Source organism: Equus caballus, unplaced genomic scaffold, assembly GCF_041296265.1.
Source record: "Equus caballus isolate H_3958 breed thoroughbred unplaced genomic scaffold, TB-T2T haplotype2-0000448, whole genome shotgun sequence".
NCBI classification, from domain to species: domain Eukaryota; kingdom Metazoa; phylum Chordata; class Mammalia; order Perissodactyla; family Equidae; genus Equus; species Equus caballus.
The window spans coordinates 304,298-326,590 of record NW_027221892.1 but is presented as its reverse complement, the minus strand read 5'-3'; the positions used below and the strand labels follow the sequence as shown (position 1 = coordinate 326,590).

The window sequence follows — 22,293 nt, the reverse complement described above, 5'->3', positions numbered from 1 at the left end:
CATAAGACTAGCAGTAGAATGGCAAAGCAGATAATCAGGATCTCCCGGGTTTCCAGTTTTACAACACAAATAAGACGAGTGGTAAGGAATTTTTGATTATTTCAAGGAAATTATTGAGATCACAGTCCGTGGAATGTAGGACTGACAGGTCCACGAGGAAATTAAAGTGAGGACATGGTGATCTGGCATCACTTCCGATCTGAAGGAACAGGTATCTTCTGTACGAATGTTTGAAGACATATTGGAAATCAGGAATTTGTGGTGGATGAATACATTTTCTGAAGGGTTTATTTCTTTATTTAGGAGGAAGATTACCCTGAGCTAACATCTGTGCCAGTCTTCCTCTCCTTTGTCCGTGGGATGCCTCCACAGCGTGGCCGATGAGTGGAGTAGGTCTGCACCTGGGATCTGAACCCGCAAACCTCAGGCCCCTGAAGCAGAACACACGCAACTTTAACCACTCAGCCATGGGGCTGGACTCTAACTTATTTAGTTGTGAACATGATCGTTTGGGTTATGTAAATGTCAGGACCTGGGAGTGAGTCGCTAAGAGTGGGGTAGTTGATAATGTCACAATTGATTTAGACCCTAAAGAGGCTAAGAGCAACAACTGGCCAATGGGTTAACCAAAGGAATAGTCAGAAAACACAGAAAGGTTGGGAATTGGGATCTATAGTAAGCTGGGGGATCACGTGTCCTCAGAGAGAGTGCCAGGACTTGCACAGATGAGAATGGCAAGAGCAATAAAAGAGAATAAAATCACACTGAAACAAGGAGGGGGTGTTACGAGACGGGGGAGGAAAACTGATCTGGAGCAGTCCTGAGTTTTGACCTTGAGCTTTCTGTCCTTGACCCAAATCTGCTTGACGATGTCCTGGGACACAGGTCAGAAGAGCTCCAGAGGGAGAGAGGAAGGGTGGAAGTACAGGGAAACTGAGATAATTGTCCTAAGAAGCCATGCTTCATTTCTCATTTGGGTCCAGTTTCATGATTACTTTTACAGGACGAGAGGAAAAGAAGTGATGATGGTCAAGTCTTCGCAGAGGAAGCTGCGTGATCGTGGGAATCAACCCAAACCAAAGCCCGGATTAAGAATTCCCATCTCTTTGAGGATGCGCAGTTACATATTCAGAAGGCCAGCTACTAGAATGCCATCCCACCCAGCAGTGAGGGGTCACTGGGAGAGCACGTGGCACCAGCCCCAACAGGTCTGCTGGCAGGAGAGAAGTGGCAAGCCCTTTGGAACTTGCCGTAGCCTTGCAAAATTGCACCTTGCAGCAGAGGTGAATTCCTGCGGGGTGCGCTCGCATGGGGTGCCCCGTCCAGTCCCATACACACCCCTGCCCTTCCTCAGATTTGGCAGAGATGATTCTGGGAACTGGTCTGGGCATCCCATAGCTCCACGGCCAACAATTGCTGGTGACTGTGGAAGATCTGAGCAAACAGGAGGGGACGGGGAAGAGGGCGGGAGAGAGCGATTGTGGACAGGCTCAGCAGCCAGGCAGAGAAAGTGAGCGCCCAAGAAGGATGTGCTGACAGCACCAGGAAAGAGAGGAGACGCTGGTGCCCCTGAGATGGAGCCCGGCACTTCACTGACGTCTCCTTGAAGGGTCCCACGTTTTCTTGCTTGAGCTCTTGCAACTTCAAGACATACCAATCCTTTTCTTTTATTAAACTCCTCTGTGGGACGTAGGAAGCATAGACAGGGATTTCTTGTGGAGGAGAGACTGGATTTCAGCTGAGTAGAGCAAGGAGGGCTTTCCGTTTCACGGTGCTCTCGCATTTTCCTTTCCGAAGTATATTATTTATCTGCGCTTGAAAGTCACAGAGAGTTACCGATTCGCGGGATGATTCCGTTGTCGCCCTCACAGCGACACAGTAAAACCTACCTAGTCGGAATGGATCATTCCTTCTGTGCAATACTCCGGTAGACTCCAAAGATCATTTCAAAAGCGCTGGTATATCTCTGTTCTCAAATAAGAGGTCTGCTTCCAGGTCTCCATTTTTCTGCTCTTTATTGCATGTTAATTCAGAGTTGCAAGGAGGAAAGACCACATTTGCCTCAATCTTTAGATCTCTATGTGCTGGAAATTGGATTCACAGAAATGGACAAGGCCTTTGAGGGATCGTGCTGTCAACAGAGACCTTTTCCGGCATCAGCAACGTGACAATAAACCGCTGCTTGTTAGGACTTGATTGTCTATTGGAGGGATGGAGCTTGCAGTATTATGGAAATCCTCTTTAGAATTGCTTACCTTCACGTGACAGATTTATCAGTTTCTGAGAGTGATGTGTTAAAATAACCTAGGGTGGCGCAGGGCTTAAACTGGCCCACTCCACTTTGGAGGCCCGGCATTGGCACGTTCGGGTCACGGTTGTGGACATTCACACCGCTTATCGGGCCATGCTGTGGCAGACATCCCACGTGTTAAATAGAGGAAGATGGGCACAGATCTTAGCCCAAGGCTAGTCTTCCTCAAGGGAAAAAAAAAAAAAAACCGAGGAAGATTGGCAATGGATGTTAGCTCAGGGTGAATCTTAGCCCTTGGGCATCTTCAGCTGTGGTCATTTGCAAAATATGTAGACCATGCATGTACTGGGCAAGCCCAGGCAGGACAGCGCAGCCGGCCTCCCGCCTGGGTGCTTGGGGCTGCTTGTTGTGGAGCCTCTGCTGGAACCGTCTGGGTGGATTCAGTGCAGAGAATGATGACAACGGACTGCCTTGCTTCACCCTCAGAGTTTCCCCTGAGTTTTCTCCATCTTGACATGCAAAGCAGACACTGTCTGGAGCCCTCGTGTTCCTCTGGGACTCGGGCTTCCCTCTGCTCCTCAGCCTGGAGAGGAGGAAGCCCACGTGTGGACTTCAGGAGATTCCTGACCGCGTTTTGTGGGCTAGCACGTCCTGGGCTTGAAGTCCCCAGGGAATGAGCAGAATCCAATCCAGGTAGGACTGCCATGACCCAGACCCTTCAGGAAGGCAGGTTATGGTCCCCTAACCAGGCAGAGCACCATGACCAGCCGCGGGGTTTGTGGAGGGCGAAGGGAAGATGAAATGGGTCCTGGAAGAAGGTGCTTATAAATACCAGCTACCGAGAGGGAACCAGCTGCAAAACCGTGCATTTGAGGAGTATGAGTATTATTTCTTGATTCTGTTTGGAATAAGTTAGAGTGCATGATATATTTGTGTGTGAGTGAACATATATATATAGCTCTCTCTCTAAAATTTATATCAAAGTAACATAAAGACTGATGAGATACAGGTGCTGCACATGTGGGCCTCTTTTTGCTGGCGATCAGTTCATTTTTGGCCATTGGAAGCCCAAAGAGGCAGCGAGTTATTGTCCTCTGCCGTCTGGTAGGCTCATGACAAACAAAGCGCTGCAACCAAAGGGTCGGCTCTCAGGAGCCTCACGGCCCTGTGAGGGAAACCCCTTGGACACGGTGTCTTCCTCCTGGGCCTGGACTAGCCTTGGGACTTGGCACTTCTCTTTCTCTGTGGCGGGAAGGTACAGCCGGCTCCGGCTTCCATTTAGAAAGTCACCTTCCTGGATGGCTGTGCCATACCAAGAAGGGCCTGGGCTGCTGGGAACCAGCATTTCTCCTCAGCTGCTGGCCGTACTGAGGAGGCCTCCCTGGCAGGGTTCACGCTGCTGTGTGTCTGGGTGACACTTGCAGCCATCAGAAAGGAGGGGAGAACTCAGAAGGGCCAAGCACTTCCTGTGGTCCTAGTCTTACAGGGTCTTTCCCGGGGTGGGGGGGGGGGGGGGCGTTCAAAATGCCAGGTGGTAACCCTCTAGCTCCTGGTCACCGGGTGGGTTCTTGGAGTGAGCTCGGAGCAGTGTCTGCTCACCACCAGACTGGAACCATTTAAGTGTTTTAATTTTGTCAGGCTGTGTTTACCCGTCATCCATTTGCTTGCGTTCCCTGCTGGACCCCTCAACCACCCTCCTCTCACGACTCATCTCTGAAAGCTTCCAACGGGAAAGGTTCACACCCACACCATAAACGGAGCATAAGGCTGGGCAAGAGAACACAGCCCTCCGAGGGGCTGCATGGTTTATAGGCTCAGGTCCTCCTGCCCCGTTAGGATGAGTCAGAAACAACATGCCTGAGTGTGTGAACAGGTGATTGCCTGAGACCACACACCTCAGAACCACAGGGGCCCAGATGTCACCCTGGGCAGCGAGGGAGAGTATAGGTCATTCTTTGGCCAGGATTAGGGTATCTAATGTTTGCAAAGCAGACTCCACCCGTGATCCGTCAGACCCTGCCAGGGAGGAGTGGCCACGAGGTACGGGACAGAGAGGCCGAGGCATTCGAGGGAATTTCTGCCCTTCCAAGAATTGCAGAAGGAAGTGCACGGAGGCAGGAAATCCTGGTGGACAAGGAGCAGTGATGCGTCGGGAAGGATGCCCAGATGTAGCCTTCAAAGCTGCATCACAGATCTGTCCCCCTGGATACCAAACTTGCAGGGAAAGGAATTCAGAGCCGTGGACCAGGATCCCAGAGGATTCCAATCCAGGTGAAGGGTGAACATGGAGCCCCCAGAGGGGCCGGGGGAGGGAGGGTCCTGCCTGCCCTTAGTCCATCTGCACATGACCTTCTCCGGCCTTGACCCTCCACATGCACGTTTTGAGCTTTTACATCGTTCTCTGCACTTAGAGCTGCTGCTGTCCAGAGCCTCATTAGAAAACGACAAGTTCCTAACATCTGGTGAAGAGGAACCTCCACAAGAGAAGCCGAAAACGTGGCCTCTCCTCCAAAGGGGTGGAAAAGCAGCCACTGTCCTGGGGCAGGTCGTGGTGCTGGCCCGTGCCATTTTAAAGACACCCGCATTCCAGTGGTTGTTGCTCTGCCTGTGAAAGTACCTCCACCCTCTAAATGCCAGGAGCTCTGGGTGCTGTCTCTGCTCCTGGCCCACGTGAACCACACTGAAATGAAGCCGTCCTCTGAGTAAGGGGGGGCGCGGAGGTGTCCCTCAGTATCCAGGGAGGGGCCTGGCCCTTCTCCCTTCTCTCACATACAATAAGCCGAGACCCTGCAAGATTTCTTCATTCCAGGAGGAACGCGAGAGTCTGTGTCTCCTTGACACGAGCACAGGAGGGGAAAGAACCAGACCGTGACTCGCAGGCTGGAACAGAAACAGGATTTTAACATCAAATTCAAAACTAGTACTAACTATTAACACGAAAGAAATACGGCCCCTTCCCAAGTGGTAAACAGGCGCTGGGGTGGAGCTGCCAGGCCTGTGGGGTGGGGTCGTCCCCTCCCTCTTGGGCTCCAGGGCTCCCAGGAAAAGGCTTAGAATGTTCTTCTCCCCATCAGCATGGGAGGAGCCGGCCTGGGGCCCCGCGTGTTTCCCAGCCGCGTCCCCGCCGCTGAAGAGCAGGCTGCACTCGAGCTGTTGGAAGGACCGGGATCTGCCACTGTTGCTGGGTTCTGCGTCAGGGGTCTGGTGACTGAAGAGAAGACACTGATGATTGGGGGGGTCACACCAGTATCCCAGCCCAACACCTCAGCCCCACTGCATTCTGCTCCAAACCTTGTCCTGAGTGTTCAGTCAACACTACCCCATTGTCCCTGACATGGGAGCTGGCATTTCGCTTCACCCATTTCACAGAAGAGGAAGCTGAGTCCCACAAAGGTCAAGGGAATTGTCCCTCACAGGCCTGGTCAGCAGTGGAGCTGGGATCCCCGTGCCGGCTGTCCATCTCCCTAGGCCCGTGCTTAGCCCGAAGCTTTCCGGAGCCCCTGGCTTCAGTCCCTGCCTGTCTGGACACTCACCGAGCCCTGAGCTGAGAGACGCGCGGTTCTTCTTGGGCAGGAAAAACCGGCGCATCTTGCCGGCCCTCTCCTGTGGGGGCTCCAGGTGGCAGGACAGGCTGTAGCTAAAGGACAGAGGGGACTTTTCAGCTACCGGGAGCCACACCTCAGGTGACCCTCCCAGAGACGGCCAGCAGTTGGAGTCCCAGGGCCCCACGGGTGACCATGCGACAAGCCCCGGGACTGACCCGGAAGCCACGGGCACGGGCTCCCTGGAGCTGGCCATCAGAGAGAGTCCGCCTTGCCCTCACCAACTCCTGCCCCGCCTCACCTCTCATCCTCGCTGAGGGGCTCCATGGCCTCGAACCAGGCCCCAAATCGCTCCTCAGCCTCAATGTGGTAAAGATGGACTGCCTCCTGGAGCAGGAAGATCTGCTCGGTGACTTTGAATTCCTGGGAGAAAGGACATGATGCAGACGGGGCCTGGGTGGGGGACCGTGCTGGGGACTCAGACAGGTGAGAAGAGGGTCAAGGAGCTGGTCTGGGGTCTTGGCCCACATGGGAACCCTCCTTCCCTCCAATTCCGTGCAGGACTTGCTCGTTCTCACAGTTGGCTTGAAATAGCTCCTCCTGCAGGAAGGTGTCCTTGGTGCCAGCCCCTTCCCCCACGCACCAATGGGACGGCTTTCCCAGCTCTGGGTGCCGAACTCTCCCAAGAAAAGCAAGGCCCAAGGCATCGGGCCAGAGAAGGTCTTCCCCGGAGGAGTCTCTGATTGCCACAGCCCCACCCTCCGCACGGGGAGGCCACAGCTGCTCACCTCACTCCTTTTCTCAAAATTGATCTCATTTCCCTGGAAGGCAGAGAGCCAAAGCCCATGAGCAACAGCCCCCTTAGCCCATAGCTAGCCCCCGTCTCCACCCTTTCTCAGGTTGCACTACCAGCAGGGTCGACCAGGGAGCAGGCGCTACCAGAAACGGGAATGGGTCCCGGGCAAGACTCTGAGCTCCAGAGCAAGGAGGCCACGGGGCTATGGCTCAGGGACATTCTAAGACAGCCCTCTCTGACAGACAGACAGACTGAGGCCTCAGGCAGGAAGGGATGCTCAGCCACTCGTGTGCTTCCTGCCTTGGAGGGGCCTGGCTTCACTCCCTGCAGGGGCGGGGCCTGAGGGAGAGGCTGAGTCCAGCTCAGACACACCCTCCAGCAGCTCCGCAGTCAGGCAGCCTGGACTGGCGGCTCACCTGGATCCTATATTCACTCATCACTAAGATGGCCATGACACCCAGCTCCCGGGGTGGCTGTGAGGCCCTCACGAGAGGACTCTGCCAAGGGTTGTGAGCTCAGGCCTCAGTGCAAGTCTCTCCTCCCAAATCTCCGAATCCTGATCCCCAGCCCCACCTCCAGGCTCACTCACCTCCAGGTAATCCTCCATGTTGGTGTCCAGCAGCAGTAGGTAATTGAGGAATGTGCCAAGGAAGGGGATGAGCCCCTGTGCCAGCGGGGTGGAGACGGTGATGAGATCCCGCTCTCAGGAGCCGTCAAAGACCTCTCCTCCACTCCTCACCCCAGCCTCCTGCCCAGCCCAAGCTACCCACCTAGGCGGCCTCCCCCCAATTTCCTCCTCTTCTCTCCTCCAGGAACCCCAAACTCCTCCAGGCACCTCCCAGCAGCCGGCTCTGGCAAAACCCAGGGTACGTGGTCCCCGCCCCTCCCTGTCCCAAATCCGTTGTGCGCCCATCCGTTCCAGGCCTCCTCCTGGTCACTTCCAATGCAGGCATTTCAGGTCTGTGGCACCAGGAGCAGGGCTGGAGGAGAAAGGCTCCCTCTCTGCTGGTAGAGACCTCCGGCTAGGAAGGGGAGTCCCCTCTCCTGCGACTCCTGGGCCCCTCCTCCACAGGCACCCTTACCTTCTGGGCACCTGTGGGGCCCGTCTCCAGGCTGGTCAACATAGAGGTCGCCTCCTGCCAGGGTGTTGACAGGGCCAGTGAGCCGACGCTCCCCTCCAAGTGTCCTCCCAGACCCCTCCCAGATCGGGGACCCTGGACATGTGGCCCCAGTCACCTGGTGCCCCTGCGGCTCCCGCCTCCAGGGTGCTCTGATTCCAGAGCCATCCCAGCTCCAACACTCACTCCTGTGTGACCTTGGGCCCGCCCAGGCCTCCCTGAACCTGTTACCTCGTCTGGAAGGTTTGACGAACTCTGTCTGCCTCCCACAGTCTCCTGAGGCCCAAGCGTCATCTGACCGTCATCACTGCTCTCCGCTCAAGCCTGCCTTTGGAGCCAGGTCCAAGCTCCCCACATTCCTCCCCACCCTTGAGCCTCGGCACCCACTGTGAGGCCTGCACCACGGCTCATCTCCCTCTGGCTCCCAGATGAGGAGACCAAGGCCCACACAGGGGCAGGGACTTGCTCAGGGGGCCCCAGAGGAGAGGCTGCTCCCCCTCCCAGCCACAGGCCCTGTCTCCTCTGCCTTCACACCACCCTCTGCCCAGCCGCTGACCACAGTGCTGTCCTCGGGACTCTCAGGCTGTGTTCGGGCCCCCAGCTGGGCCGAGCCACGGATGGAGGGAGATGAGGTGTCTCAGGAGGCCTGGTCAAGTGGCTTCTGCCAGCCCCAACGCCCAGGAGTCTCTGATCCCAGGCCGAGGCCAAGGCCTTGCTAAAGCCCTCAGCTCCCTAGGATCCCCTCAGGGAGTTCCCCTGCACAGAATTCTTTCTTCATCCGCTCAGGATGGGGACCCCGAATGCCACGTCTGACTAGCAGGGGAGGGGGCGACCAGGGCACTGCGGGGTGGCATTTCCTTTCTGTTTTACGAGGAAACTTCTGACGTCTGGGCGGGAAGGATCCCTGAAGAAGCCATCAGTTCCCTGGGCACTTGCCCTTGCCCTCCGGGGCACATGTCATCGCCAACAAGGACCTGGGTGAGCATCCCACTGGGACTGTCTGCAGCGCCCACTTTAGGGGCCAGAGTGGGGAGTCACCGAGGGGACACAGATCTGTCCCAGGTCCAGTGTCCGTCCCAAGGCTGGGAAGCCCCTGAGTGCCCCTGGCCCGTGGGATCCGGCAGTGCCCATCCCTCAGGCAGGCAGGGTGCCCTTCTTGAGAGGCACAGTGAAGACAGAAGGAGCAGTGGGGCCCTGGCTTCCTGAGCACAGACTGGGCTGACTTCGGAAGAAAGGAAGCCCGCCCACTCGCTCCAGCCAGTGGCCAGGAGGAAGATGCAGGGCAGCTGATGGAGCAGCATGGAAGCCAGACACCGGCACCTTCTGCCAGGTCCTCAGCCTCCTGGAACAGTCCAGCCCGCACCATTCTATCCCATGCCCCTGGCCTCCTGTCCCAAACTGCCCCCACCTGCCCATGGAGCTAGCACATCCCTCTTCCTGTCCATCTTTTCCTGACCAACTTCACGTGACAGGAGAACCAAAGCTCATCCTGCCGGGTCCCCTCCCCTCTCGCTCCCCCTCCTTCCAGATGTGCAGCCTCCGTCTTACCTTCACCAGCTGCCTCCTGCTCACCCACTGGTCTTTGATGAACCTCTTCAACTTTCGAGAGCTCTTCCTGAGGGGAGAGGAAAGGAGGAAAGAAAACCCGGGGCGGTTGAAGGCGAAATGCCTTTGGCTGAGAACCCGGAAGGTTCAAAGGGCCTGGGGCCTGGACGAGGGTTTTCCCCGGGTTCTTCGGAGCTCTGAGGTCACCGTGGGACTCGGGTGGAGGCTCTCCTGCGGTCACCTGGGGCCTCCATTCCCACTCCGACTGAGCACATTGTTTCTAACAGCGTTGGTTGCCGATGAGGGCTCCGTTGCTGCGAAGTACACCCTTGGAAATCTCCAGTGTGGCTCAATCCAGGATGTGACAAGGGGGGAGCCACTGCCTAGGGTCTCAGAGAGTCTCAGAGACCCGAGCAAGGAGGCCAGTCCCCATCCCTAGGGTCCGCTGCCTCCCAGATGGTCCTAGCTGAATGAGGGGTCCATGGCAGTCGCACGGGGGATGTCTGGTCCGCCCTGGTGGTGCTTGGATGGAGCACGGCCTACCCACCTGGCAACTCGTCCCCATGTCTTTTGCAGACGGCTGATGGAGGGGCTCTGCAGAGCAGACACGATGGCACGCAGGGACGCATAATTTCCAAGGACTCGGCACTCCTGAGGAAGGGAAGGGAATGAGCTGCGACGGCGGGCTGGAGCCCTGCTTCCTCTGGCTTGTGTCCCCTCGTGGGCTTCTGCTGTCCTGGATGAGGCAGATGCCCAGGGAAGCGAGGGAGGGCACACCTGGGAGCTGATGAGTAACGCTCGCGGGCAGGAAGATTTTAGCTCAACCCAGGGCGGGAAGGGAGCTTCCCACCACTGGGACCAGCACTCAAGGTCAGCAGGCCCTTGGCAGCAAGGGGCCTAGGACTTTGCCGAGGCCCAGACCACCGACTTCAAGGCTGAAAGCTGCGAGAGGAGAAGGGGCAGTCCCCCTGACTCCAGGGAGGGGCTCCCTGGGCCCTGCCGCTACTGACCTTGGCCACCTGAATCCACAGCTCGACGACTCTGGCCCTGTCCTGGGCCGTCATGCTGAGGTCCCCAAGGCACGTCGTGATGACGCAGCCGGACACGTGAAGAAACTGGTTGATAGTGGCCCGAACCGTGGGAGCCAGGTACTCCTTGCTCCCATTGGGCCGCTGGCACCACACAAAACCCAGGCAGTGGCGGGGCTCCACCTTCTTGAACAGCTCCTGGGGAGGATGGGGACTGTCACCTGACCCTGCCACACCCGAGCTCAGAGTCTGCAGGCCCCCGCAGCCCCAGGCAGGAGGCACTGGTCAGCTGCAGCTCAGGAACCTGAGGAGGTGGCCTGAAGCTTCTGGGAGTCTCTGGGTTTTGTCTGTGTCCGCTGAGGCCGCCCAGCGCAGGATGACCGAGGACCCAATAGGGGCGGGGAAGAGAAGTCCCATTGGCTCGCAGCCCAGTCTTGCTTCCCCCAAGCACCAGAACACGGCTCACACCTGCCCATCTCAAGGGGCATCTTCCACCCGTTCTCATCACCCCCTGGTCCCACTCCCCTTTCAGCTGCACGTTCCCCCGAGGCAGCAACAACCATGGGCTTTGTTTGCCTGTCTTCCATGTCGGTAAGGACGCACTAGGTGTCTAATAAGTACGGAGGCTGTTGAGGCCTCCTGGGCCGATGGGTGAGTGACCCAGGACTTGGCAGCACTCCAGTGAGCTTCCCTCCCCCACCAGAGGGCTATTCTCTGCCCCGCTTCCTCTCTGTTCGACCTCATCCATCCGCACAGCCACTCTGCCCAGCAGGTGCCCGCCCTTGGTGTGCTCTCTACTGTCCATGTGGGGACAGCAAGGACTTGGGGGCCAGAAGGTGGCCCAGGTCACCCGGTGGGTGAGTGGGGGAGCTGTGACTTGCACCCACATCGTTGGATTGCGGCTGAGGGAACAGGAGGTCTGGGGCAGCTGATGGCCCACCAAGGCGGGCCCCACCTAGCCCAAGAGCCCCGCTGCTCACCGCATCCATCCGGGTCAGCTGCTCGGCCACCAGCTTCGGAGGGAAGTCCAGCAGCTTAGGCCTCTCCTCTCTCAGCTCGGCGCTCGCTTCTGCGGTGACTTCGGCAGCTGGAGGCAGAGATCGTCCAAAAGTCAATGGCGCATCTTGCTCCAGCTCAGAAGCTGGCACTGGGGCTGAAGCTGATGGCGCTCGCTCCGGCCCTGGAGAGGCCGATGGAGGTGAGGCTGCTGGAGGTGAGGCTGCTGGTGGTGAGGCCGCCTCCAGCTCCGGCGCGGAAGGTGGAACTACAGCTGGAGCTGCCTCTGGCCCCGGAGCTGGCCCTTGCTCTGGCTCTAGAGCCGGCAGGAGCTCTGGAACTGGCGCTGCAGCGGGAGAAAGAGAAAGTTTCACCTACGTACCCGACTTTACAAGACAGGAGAGACTCCGCTGTCTTGAAGGGAACCCCAGCCCGTGAACCCCACCGCAGACAGTCTTCCCAGACTGCTGTGCCCTCACCTTCCAGCTCTGCCCTCCTGGGCCCCAGATGTTGCAGCTGGACCTGGGGAAGGTAGGCAGGGCCTCCCAGGTGCGACCCAGGCCAGATGACACGCAGAGAGGCCAGCCGCATCCTGAAAGAGGGAAAGGGCGTGGGCTCCCAGAAATCCTGCATTGGGTCCAGCCAGGTTCCCACCATAGAAGACGCGGTACTGGGCGGAAGCAGTTGGGCCACAGAGCCAGAGGCCTGGCCGTCGCTTCCACACTGTCCTCCCAAGGCACCCTGCTTTGGGTCTGGGCCCTGTGCCTGCCCCTTTCCACCAGGGGGGAGTCCCACCCCGGCGCTGACTCCTGTGTGGCCATCCTGGCAGTGGCAGGCCTGCTCATCCAGCAGGTGGAACACGGGGTTTGTGTGAGTCTCTTCTTCCCACTGCCACTCTTCTCGCAAAGAGGCTGGACACAGTCCAGCCCAGCCCTCCACGCCCTTGTGCAAGTGGACTGAGGACTGAGGCCGATGTGTGAGCGGCTCGCTAACACCCCTTCTCTTCTGGGCCTGCTGGTGGTGGTCAGAAGGGGTGGATATGGAGAAGGGGAAGCGGAGGGAGACGGGACTGTGGTGGGGATGGGTCGCCAGGGAACAGCTCAAGCCAGCCTCCCCTCTGGTTCCCAGGGGCTCTGGGACCCCACCCACAGCTCTCTTTCACTCCTATCCCCTTGCAGTAGAAGCCATCAGACCTCAGCCCTCCCAGAGGAATCAAAAGATGAGTGAGATCAGAGTTGTGCCGGGCCCGCCCCAGCCACAGTCCTCTGTCCTCTTGTTCTCCCCCAGCCCTGTTCTGTGGAGACAGGAGGCCCTCGTCTGGCACTCAAAGAACACTCAGGTCTTTAGTTGGCGCTGGGGTCCATCATGCATGAGAACGTGGGAAGAGGCCTCCAGTCGTAAAGGAGCATAGGAGGGCATCCCCTGGGACAGGCGGGGGACAGGATCTGTGGATGATATGGTGTGTGACTATCTGAGTCTCAGGCTGCTGCGGGGGTCCAGGGGCTGTGTCTGCTTCATTCACTGCGTTGTGCCAAGTGTCTCTAAAGCTCCCGCATGTCACAGGTGCTTAATATACAGTGTTCTCGAATGAACTCCAACCAGAAGCATCCCCGGTAGCTGAGTGGGCCTGGGGCCCCTCTGCGGCCCCGGAGACCCCTCCTTGGCTACTCCAAGGACCCGCCCCACGACCAGCTGGATGGAATCCCACACTCCCTGCCAGAGTGCTTTCCGTGTGCCTTTGCAAACTCAGAAAGGCCCCATCCCAGCGATGGGGGAGCAGACTGCTCTTCATCGGGGAGAGGGAAAGAATAACCAGGAACAACCACGGCACGTCTCTCAGCCCCTTCTGTAGAGCCAGGCCCCAGGGAAGCACCTGCCGTGGCTCATCCCATTCGTGCCCACCAGAACCCGATGAAGTTTATCCTCTCCCACTCCACTTTGCAGAGGAGCAATCGAAGCTCAGAGAGATGGAGGGCCGTTTCCAAGACACACAGCTGGCAGTGGGCAGAGTCACCACTGTGCTGAGGAGGGGCTGGGCACTCACGTAGCAAGTAGGTGGTCCAGGACCCCGTGGGAGGTGAGGACAGCCGCGCAGTCAAACACGATGGTGGTGACGTTGGCCATGTTTCGAGGCGCCAAGGCTGGTCCTATGGACGGCGGCAGCCTCTCCAGCAGGCCTGCCTGGAGGGCCCGCATCCTGCAGGCCTCATTCCGCTGCCCGAGTGACTCTCCGCGCTGGGTGAGATGAGGAAGGACACAGAGTCACCAGCACCAGCGTGAACCTCCAGGAAGTCAAGGTCTGGAGGTCCCCCAGGAACTGTGAGCCCCTCAGGGATGTGTGCAGAGGAGGGACAGGATTGCCCACAGCCAACCGGTTTCCAGGCTTGAAAAGTCCAATTTGAGTTTGGGCGGGGGGAGGATTATACGATGAGTTCCTCAGGACACTTGGCTGGCTTGGCAAGGACAGACCGCCCCGCACCAAAGCGTGCATTAAGAGCACTGACCAGCGAATCCAACACAAACATCCCCATTCTAGAGATGAGAGGACGGAAGCTTCGGGCTGCCAAGTGGCTGCTCAGGGTCCTGTGCGTCGGAACTGAGAACCGCCCTAAGCCAGGGCTGCAGGACTCCCCCGCTCCCCCACCTGAGGCTTCATGTGCTCCTGACATGAAGGGAAATGTCTGGTGGGAACCTCAGCCCTCCCCAGTCGGGAGACAGTGCACGGGCAGACAGACGCTGTGAGGATCTGGCTGACTACAAGAAAGGACGCTGGTTTTTCTTTCTTTTACACGAAAGGGAGGTTTGAGACCCTCGTTACAGAGGTTTCAGATTCAGAAAATGGCAGATTTCAAAGATGCCCCTGGCCGAGTGTGAAGCGCAAACATCAGTGTTTTGTCTACTCCGCCTAGGGTTAGGAAAGAGCGACTTCCCACCCTCCTAGGTAGCTGGTGAGGAGGCGTGGAAGTCCAGATTCCTTTGGGACTGGGCCCTTGGGACACTCCAGTGGGAAAGCCCTGGGCGGGTCCAGGGGAGGGCTCCAGATTTGACTCTGGATTGTGGACACACCCCGGTGATCTCAGGGCCCCGGGTGTCACTCACTCTCCCCTCAGTCCAGCCCCGGGCAAGGTCGGTGGTCTGCTGCACTTGCCCCCTGTCCAGGGAGATGGAGCCGTAGGACCCATGCGCCAGCTCCTGGACCATCTCCTGGGTGGAGCTCTGCAAAGACAGCGTCCGGTGGCCGCGGCGGCAGGTAGCAGGGGCCTGCCTGCACTTGCCCACAGGGGGAAAACTCTCCCGCACACCGAGCACAGACAGAGGGGCATCCGCATAGACCTCCAGACAGGGAGCGAATGAGATGACACCTCACGGGCTTGGGATTCACCTACGGGTAGGGCGGCTTGGCTCCCAGCACTCACCTTCCATCCTGCCAGCCACCACCCGGGATATGAACACGACATACCGCCAGGCTTCCAAGCCCTAACCGTCTGCTCCCGTCCAGGGTAGCTCCACGCTCATCCCTGCCTTCCGTCACTCCATGCCCGCCAACACACACACACAATAAGGGTCAAGGGGTGTGGGGCTGCCCGCATGGGAGGGTGGGATCACACTTGTGGCCTGACCCGGAGTGGCCCGCCCTGGGCTGCCTTGTGTTACCTGAGGGTTCCTTCTTCCGAATGGCCTGAGGTCTTGGAGGTGCGGTCTCAGCCAATGTCGACAGCGCTGGAGAAGACTGTCATTGTTGGCTCTCTGTGCGCCAGAGCCTCGCAAAGAGGGGATACACGAACACATCCTCCTGTGTCGAGTGTCTCTGGTCAAATGGGCTATGTGTACAAAATGGCTGCCTGGTGACCAGAGTTCTAAGCTCTGTTGGGGTCGGTCGCCAAGGAAGTGAGGTCATGTCTCCAAGGTTCCAGGATGGGGGGCCCTTCCCTCCATCAGACCCACCCAAAGCCCCCTCGGGGCTGTTGACCGCTCACCCTCCTTGCCCGTGTCATCTCCCGAGCTGTACAGAAAGTTCCATCACAGCCCTCCCCACAGCTCCTTGGGATCGGAACCAGCGCCCCAGCTTTGAAGAGAGAGCGCCCAGTTCGGATCTCCTTTTTCCTAGCAGTTCTGTGTCCTGGAAAAGCCACTGTGCCTCTCAGGGCCTCCCCAGTCTCCCAACCTGCACGATGGGATGGCGCTAGAAACACATTCCCAGGGACGTCTTCGGGTGGACATGTGATAACGCCTCCCATATCTGGGAGGTGGTGCCGCCTGGGTCTGGTCCCCGAACTTAGAGGTGGAAGAATTACAAGAAGGGGTGGATGCAGTCGGGAATACCTCTCCAAACAGGCCTGGATTCCAGCCGTGTGATTTGGGAAAAGTCCCTGCCCCTTGGGGGCTCCTTGTCAGGTCTGCACCTTCAAGGGTTGGAAGTTCGAGGAAATTCAGATATTGTCATTCACTAGCATTCAACCTTTCCCAGTCTCCTGTTGGCCTTAGAACCAGACCCAAGCGCCTCATTGTCGGCCTATGTGGTGGGCAGCCTCCACCAAGGCTCCCAGCGCTCCCTCCCTCCTGCTGTGCACATCCTTGTGGAACCACTACATCCTGAGTAACTGGTTTCTGAGCAATAGAATACAGCCCAGCTGATGGAATGTCACATCCAAGTTTTAATTACAAAAACTCTGTCACTTCCCTCTTGCTTGCTTTCCTGAGTTCCCTCCCTTTATCTCCCCCTCTGTTTCCATCTCTTGCGCTCTCTCTCTGTCACATTTCTGGAAATGAGATAGCAAGTGGCGATGATTTCAGTTGCCCTATGTAGAGGCCAAGGGAGGCGAGATCTGAGGGAGCGCCCAGCCAACAGTCACATGGAGACTCAGACTCTCAGTCCCAATGACTCCTGACACCACCCGTGTGAGTGACTTGGGAGCAAATCCTCCCCTAGTCTAGCCTCAGTTGAGACTGAAGGTCCTGCTTCACGGAGACCTGGAGGCAGAGGCTCCCAGCTAAGCCGTGCCCAATGCCTAGACCACGGAAACCGGGAGAAGTTCAATATTCGTACTTCAGAGGTGCAACTTTTGGGAGCAGTGTTGTGAGAGAGAAACCCAAATGAACGCAGACTACCGGGTTCCCCGGTCTGGCCCCATTAACCGCCGCCCCTGCCGCAGCTCCTGTTGCTTCTCAGGCTCCCTCCAGCCGCCTGGGCAGCTTTCTGACCTCCTCTGCTCACGCTCACTTCTGCCCCAGAGTCTCAGCACCAACAGCGCCTTTCCCCCGACTCCCTGTTCCCGGACCTACGCAGGCGTGGCTCAGTCTTGTCCTTCTGGTCACAGCCTAGGTCACTTCAGTGAGGCCTTTCAGAATCTCCCAGGCACAGTCTCTGCCACCACACATCTCACATCTGGAAGCGTCTTCAATTGTTTCCTCCTTCTTGCTCCCATTTGGATAAAGTGAGCCCAGGACGAGGGGCTGTCTGCTTTGGCTGAAGGAGACGTAATTCCTTCTGGTTACCCCGGGCACACGGCTGTCTCCTCCAGGCTGAGTTTTTCCCACCACCAGTCCGTCGGGAAGGCGCACTAGCCTTCCCTCTCTCCCGTGGGGCTGGTGTCCCAGGAACACGGTGAGCCGTCCTCTCTCCCTGTCATGCAGCACCAGCCCCTCACCCCACGGCCAGAGAACTAGCACCCGGTCTGAGACTCCACCACATCCTGAATTCAGTTACTGCTGAGACCCTCCCATCCATTTGGGGATTCCCTGGTACCTCCTGAGGGCGTCTTTCCCTGAGACCCCACTCCCAGCCTGCCCTTGCTTATTCCAGTAACAATGGCCTTTCCTCAGAGCCCCCCCAGTCTGGAGAAGAAATGTGTTGAAAGGTTCTCCGTGTTAATTTTCAGGGCCGGGGGAAATTGGTAGAAGTAATTTGGGTGTTTCTGTGCAATAGTTCCCAGGAAGAAGATTCAGCCCTAAAAACAAATGAACTTCTGACACATGGTACAACGTGGATGAACCTTGCAAACCTTACGCTCAGTGAAATAAACGCAACCCAGAAAGACACCTATGATACGGTTCCCCTTACATGACGTGCCGAGCACAGGCAAATTCATCGAGATGGAAGGAAGAATAGAAGTTCACAGGGGCTGGAGCTGAGGGTCATGGGGAGGCAGTGTTTAATGGGGACAGAGTTTCTGTTTGAGATGATGAAAAGAAGTCTTGGAAATGAACACGGTGATGGTTGCGCAGTATTGTGAATGCATTTGATGCCACTGAATTGTCCACGGAAAAATGGTTCAAATGGCCAAGTCTAGGTTATGCATACTTTGCCACAATCAAAAGGCACTTAAAAATGCAGCGGGGGGTCAAGATGCAGGTTCTGGGGCCCTCAAGTCAGCATATGGGCCAGGTAGGTGTCCAGGGTCTGAGATCTTGGACCCTGGTGAGGCTCTGGAGTGGTCCTGATTGATGCTAGTTTACAAGTTCAAAGTAACAGGATTGGAGCAATTTCACCGATTGGGGGATAAGAAAGGAAACAACTGCATTCAGTCCCATCCAACGTGGAAGAGACCTTTTTCTTAATGGGAAGCAAATGTCAGTCCTTCAAGGAAGTCACTTCTCAACGTCTCTACCCCTCCCCAACCCCACCCGCTACTCCCAGAAAGACGCCGCAGTGCAGAGCTCGGGTACCGTGGTTGTGGCCTCATCCGTGAGTCATGTTTGGGGTCAGATCCCCTGTTTTCCTTCCCCAGCCATGTGACCCTGGGCATGTCACTCAACATGACTGAACCTCCATTTCTTCAACCGTAAAATGGGGAGAATCATCCTGGTAGGGAAATTATGAAGGTCACAAGACTTTCTCAGAGGAGGTAGCACATGGCAGAGGCATTATGCTGAGAGCCGCGCCCCACAGGTCACACGTTTTCTGATTCTGTTGATACGACCTTCTCAAAACAACAGCATTATAAAGATGGAGAACAGATGAGTGAAGGCCAGGGGCTGGCCGGGCAGATGTGACTACGAAAGAGCAGCACGAGGGAGGGCTTGTGGGGATGGGACAGTTCTGTGTGTGGATTGCAGTGGTGGTGGCGCAAATCTGCATGTGTCATAAAATGGCATTGAACCGCGCGCGCGCGCATACACGCACACGCACACACACACACACCCCCCAGTGAGCTCACGTCAAACTAGCAACATCAGAAGTCTGCGGTCTGTGGGTTTAACACTGCCAATTCATGTCCTGGTCGTGACACTGTACTAGAGTCCCGCAAGATGTTAACCCCCGGCGGAAGCTGGTGGAAGGGTCCAAGGCACTCTGTACTATTTTTGTTGCAACTTCATGTGCTTTCATATTTATTCAAAGGGAAAAGTTAACAGTGAAAGACACAACAGGACACAGCCTGGCACGTAGTAAGTGGCAAACAACACGGTTCTCGGTGACAATTCTTTGCGATTGTAATTGCACGTTCATTTCCAGTCTCTCTCCATACACAGTGACCTTGGTGAGGGACGGACACACCTCACTAACGTCGTCTGCCCTCTGCCCAGCACAGAGCACGCGCCCACTCAATATTTGTCCACTAAATCCCCCGTGGTCCCTGCGCCAGGTGTTCTTACGTCCACGTTCACGGACCCTCCACGACAACCTTAGGCAGTGTTATTCTTCGTGCTGGGCAGGTGAGGAAACTGAGGCACAGAGAGGGAAAGTAAATTGTTCCAGGTCAACACACTGGACCGACGAGGAGGTGCCATGCCCTGCTCTGGAGGAGAGCAGAGGCTGTCCATGGCAGCTCCAGGGTCCCTCACGGCGGCTCCTCTCTGCGACTGCCAGGTCCTAACTTTGAGGCCAAATAGCTTGACTTCCTAGAGGGAGCTGGAGAGAGAAGTCACCTACCTGTGGCGCTGGGGGGGGGGGTCGGTGGCACCAGTGGGTTCTGTGGGAGGAGCATGGAGGTCACAGCAGCTGAGGAGAAATGGTCTGGAGTGAGACCGGGGACTCCGAGGGGGGGCATGGAGGCCACCGCGTGCATCTTTCCTATCCAGCCTGAGCCACTGATTGCGGGTCCTCTGGCTTCTTCTCCCGTGGGTGCCCTGGGATGAGGAGATCAGTCGCTCTCCCTAAGGGGCCTGCAGCACACGGTCATCAGAGCCCTGAGGACTCACCGCGGGGAGTGAGGGCTGAGGTCCGATGTGTAACCTGCTGTGAGAAAAGGAGACAGAATTGGCATGCAAGAGGGGCACGAATGTCCAAAATACAGCCCGAGGACCACCAGCCCCACCCACAACTGACACTTCCAGTCTACACGGTTCCACATTAGGATTTAGGAGCAACTATCTCTTATTCCTAAAAGGCTGACAAATCAAAGATCCAGTCCCTGTTTTCATGAGTTTGCAATTTATGTGTGAGATCAATGCGCTAACCTTGCTCGAACATGGGTTTGCAAATTGTGCTCTTCAGGTTCCAGAGGTATTTAGAGGTGCTGGCAGGGAGAGAGAGGAATAGCCAGACTCTTGAATGCCCATTGGCTTCAGAGGGATACTCTCTTTCATCTGACTGGAGAAAGGCTTCTGTGCCTCAGGCAAGGGGACGAATCACAGCCCCAGAGTGCAGAGCTGCAAAGGGAAGAGAAGGATTCACAAAGTGCAGGGCCTTGGGGTCCCTGAGCCCTGAGGGAGGTTGCTCAGCTGGAAGACTAGACACACAGGATGGCTCCTGAGGAACACTGGAGAGTGCACATCCTCCTGGGGCCCATCCTTAGCTTCAGTATGGGGTTACTAAATAGATGCTCCCCAACGACGTAGAGGCTGTCGCTGTCCAGGATGAAGGAGCCCAGCTGAGTGCCCCCACAGGTCTCATGTCTCAGCTTCCGTGACAGCCCCTCTTTTTCCAGCTTAAGGCCCACAGTGTCAGGATGGTGAGTGAGGACAGTATCATCTCCGCCGGCTGTTGCAGTTTTCTCAGGCCTGGAGCTGGAGGGACACAGGCATGGGGAGGTGGGGACTCCAGGCAGGGGCGCTGAAACGCCTCCCTGAGGGAGGGGACAGAGACAGCAGGAAGACTGACGGGCAGCTTGGAACAGCCTTGGTGCTGGGGGAGGGTTGTAAGTGAATAGGACAGCCAAGGTCCCTGAACACAGAGGACGTAGCACCTCCAAATGTTGGTGTCGGTGCTCAACTCTGAAAGGACGTTCATGATACGGCAACGCACACCCTAACAACAAAGCATGCGGCAGCGAGCGGAGGAGGACTCTGGGCACAGGACCAGGTGAAGCAAGGCAACATCAAGTTGCTTAAATTGCAGCTCTGCCACTCACTTTCTGCATGCCTCTGGGTAAGTCTCCCAACCCCTCTGGCTCCTTTTCTTCATCTGTCCAGTGAGGTGAGAGTTCAGACCTCACAGCACTTAGCACTAGTAACTGTTCGATGAAAAGCGGCCATTTTCCTTAGGTATTAATAGGGCCCGCATTCTTGGTGTCAATGGACCTGGCAGGGAGAGAGACTGAGCCTTTTGAAGGCAACACTTAGGGCAAGCAGCCGTCCTGGGATGGAGGCGGCGATTGGGCTGTGTGGGATCTCAGAGCCAGAAACATCTCAGGGCCAGTGGAAAGGGAAGACACGCTGCATCACGGCTGCAGGACAATGGCGAGGACCTTTGGAGCTGGGTCGTTTCATCCTCAGACAAACGGGTTCACGACTGGGAGGTTCACACGAGGGCTGAGGCCACCCAAGTGCTCATGCTGGGGTTCCCACGTGCTGGGGTCCTTCTCACAGTTGGGTGTAAGAAAGGGTGCGAGTCCTTTACCGCTTGTTGTCTACATGTCGGGACCTTTGCTAAGCACTTTTCATTTTCATCCTCACACAAATTCCTCTCCCCAGTGAGAAGCAGAGTCTACTTCCCCATCTCTTGAATCTGGGCTCGGCCACATGACAGGCCTTGGCTAATGGATGTTAGTGAATGTGACGGAAGCAGAGGCTTGGGAAGCACGTGTACACTAGGGCTTGCCATTTCTTGCTGCTCCTGGAACTCGGAGCAGCTCAATGAGCCCAAGGTGCCCACTGGGGGATGAGAGAATGTGCGGGAGACCCGAGGTCCGCCAGCCAGCGGCCGACCGCAGGCACATCAGTGAGCCTCAGCTGAGATCAGCTGAGCCAGCCCCGGCAGGAGAACTTCCCAGCAGCATTCAGAACAAATCACTATCCAGCAGAATGTGGGCTAAATTGGTTCTGCAGAAAAGCAAACTGAGCCCTTCCGATTGACCGATGAGGTGGCCGAGGCACAGAGATGTTTAGCAACTGGTCAGGGACACACAGTCTTGAAGCAGGGAACTAGGATCGGAACACAGGCCTGTCAGACCCCCCAAAAACCATGTGACCACTGTGCTCTACTGCTCAGGAATCCTTCTGGGGGCGCGCAGACATAACTTGGTCTGTAGCACATGTCACATATTTAACATTCTGCTGGAACTAGGCATGTTACACAAATGGTTGAGCTGGTCAGGACGGAGCGGTGAGGAAGTGGAGAGTGTGCATCATGTCTACAGCATGTAGAAAATGTGCAGGGTCTTGACTCACGAAACAAAGAATTCCTGAAGGCGGAATTCAAATTTCAGGACTCCAGTTTATATCCCATGACTCCAGACTCACATGGCAGGATTAAGGGATGGGGAGGCCCAGCCTGGGTCAGGACACAAGCATGAAAAAGACTCATAGACTTGACTTTTTTCTTCTTTTTTTTGAGGAAGATTAACCCTGAGCTAACATGCACTGCCAATCCTCCTTGTGTGCTGAGGAAGATTTGCCCTGAGCTAACATCTGTGCTGATCTTCCTCTATTTTATACGTGGGATGCCTGCCAAAGCGTGGCTTGAGAAGTGGTACATAGGTCCACGCCTGGGAGCTGAGTGGGCCAGTTCACCGGAACCACAGACCGCTGAAGCAGAGTGTGCACACTTAACTGCTACGCCACCGGGCCAGCCCCCATGGACTCAATTTTAAAAATGAATCTTCAGAGCTGGGGTACGACAGGTTCCACGGCATCAATC

General features: G+C 56.7%; 1 protein-coding gene across 1 annotated transcript; it reads right to left on the bottom strand.

Moving 5' to 3' along the window:
• Positions 1 to 5,132: 5,132 nt before the first annotated feature.
• On the bottom strand, positions 5,133 to 15,125 carry LOC138922060 (ral guanine nucleotide dissociation stimulator-like). The gene is made up of 14 exons (XM_070258898.1): positions 14,931 to 15,125; positions 14,376 to 14,492; positions 13,321 to 13,511; positions 11,756 to 11,868; positions 11,261 to 11,622; positions 10,263 to 10,478; positions 9,800 to 9,903; positions 9,256 to 9,322; positions 7,672 to 7,725; positions 7,179 to 7,253; positions 6,582 to 6,614; positions 6,095 to 6,216; positions 5,785 to 5,888; positions 5,133 to 5,459 (listed from the first exon to the last, which is right to left on the bottom strand). Exons 1-14 carry the CDS (start codon positions 15,063 to 15,065, stop codon positions 5,302 to 5,304), a joined length of 1,851 nt encoding a protein of 616 aa, XP_070114999.1. The 5' UTR covers positions 15,066 to 15,125; the 3' UTR covers positions 5,133 to 5,301.
• Between the last annotated feature and the right edge of the window lie 7,168 nt (positions 15,126 to 22,293).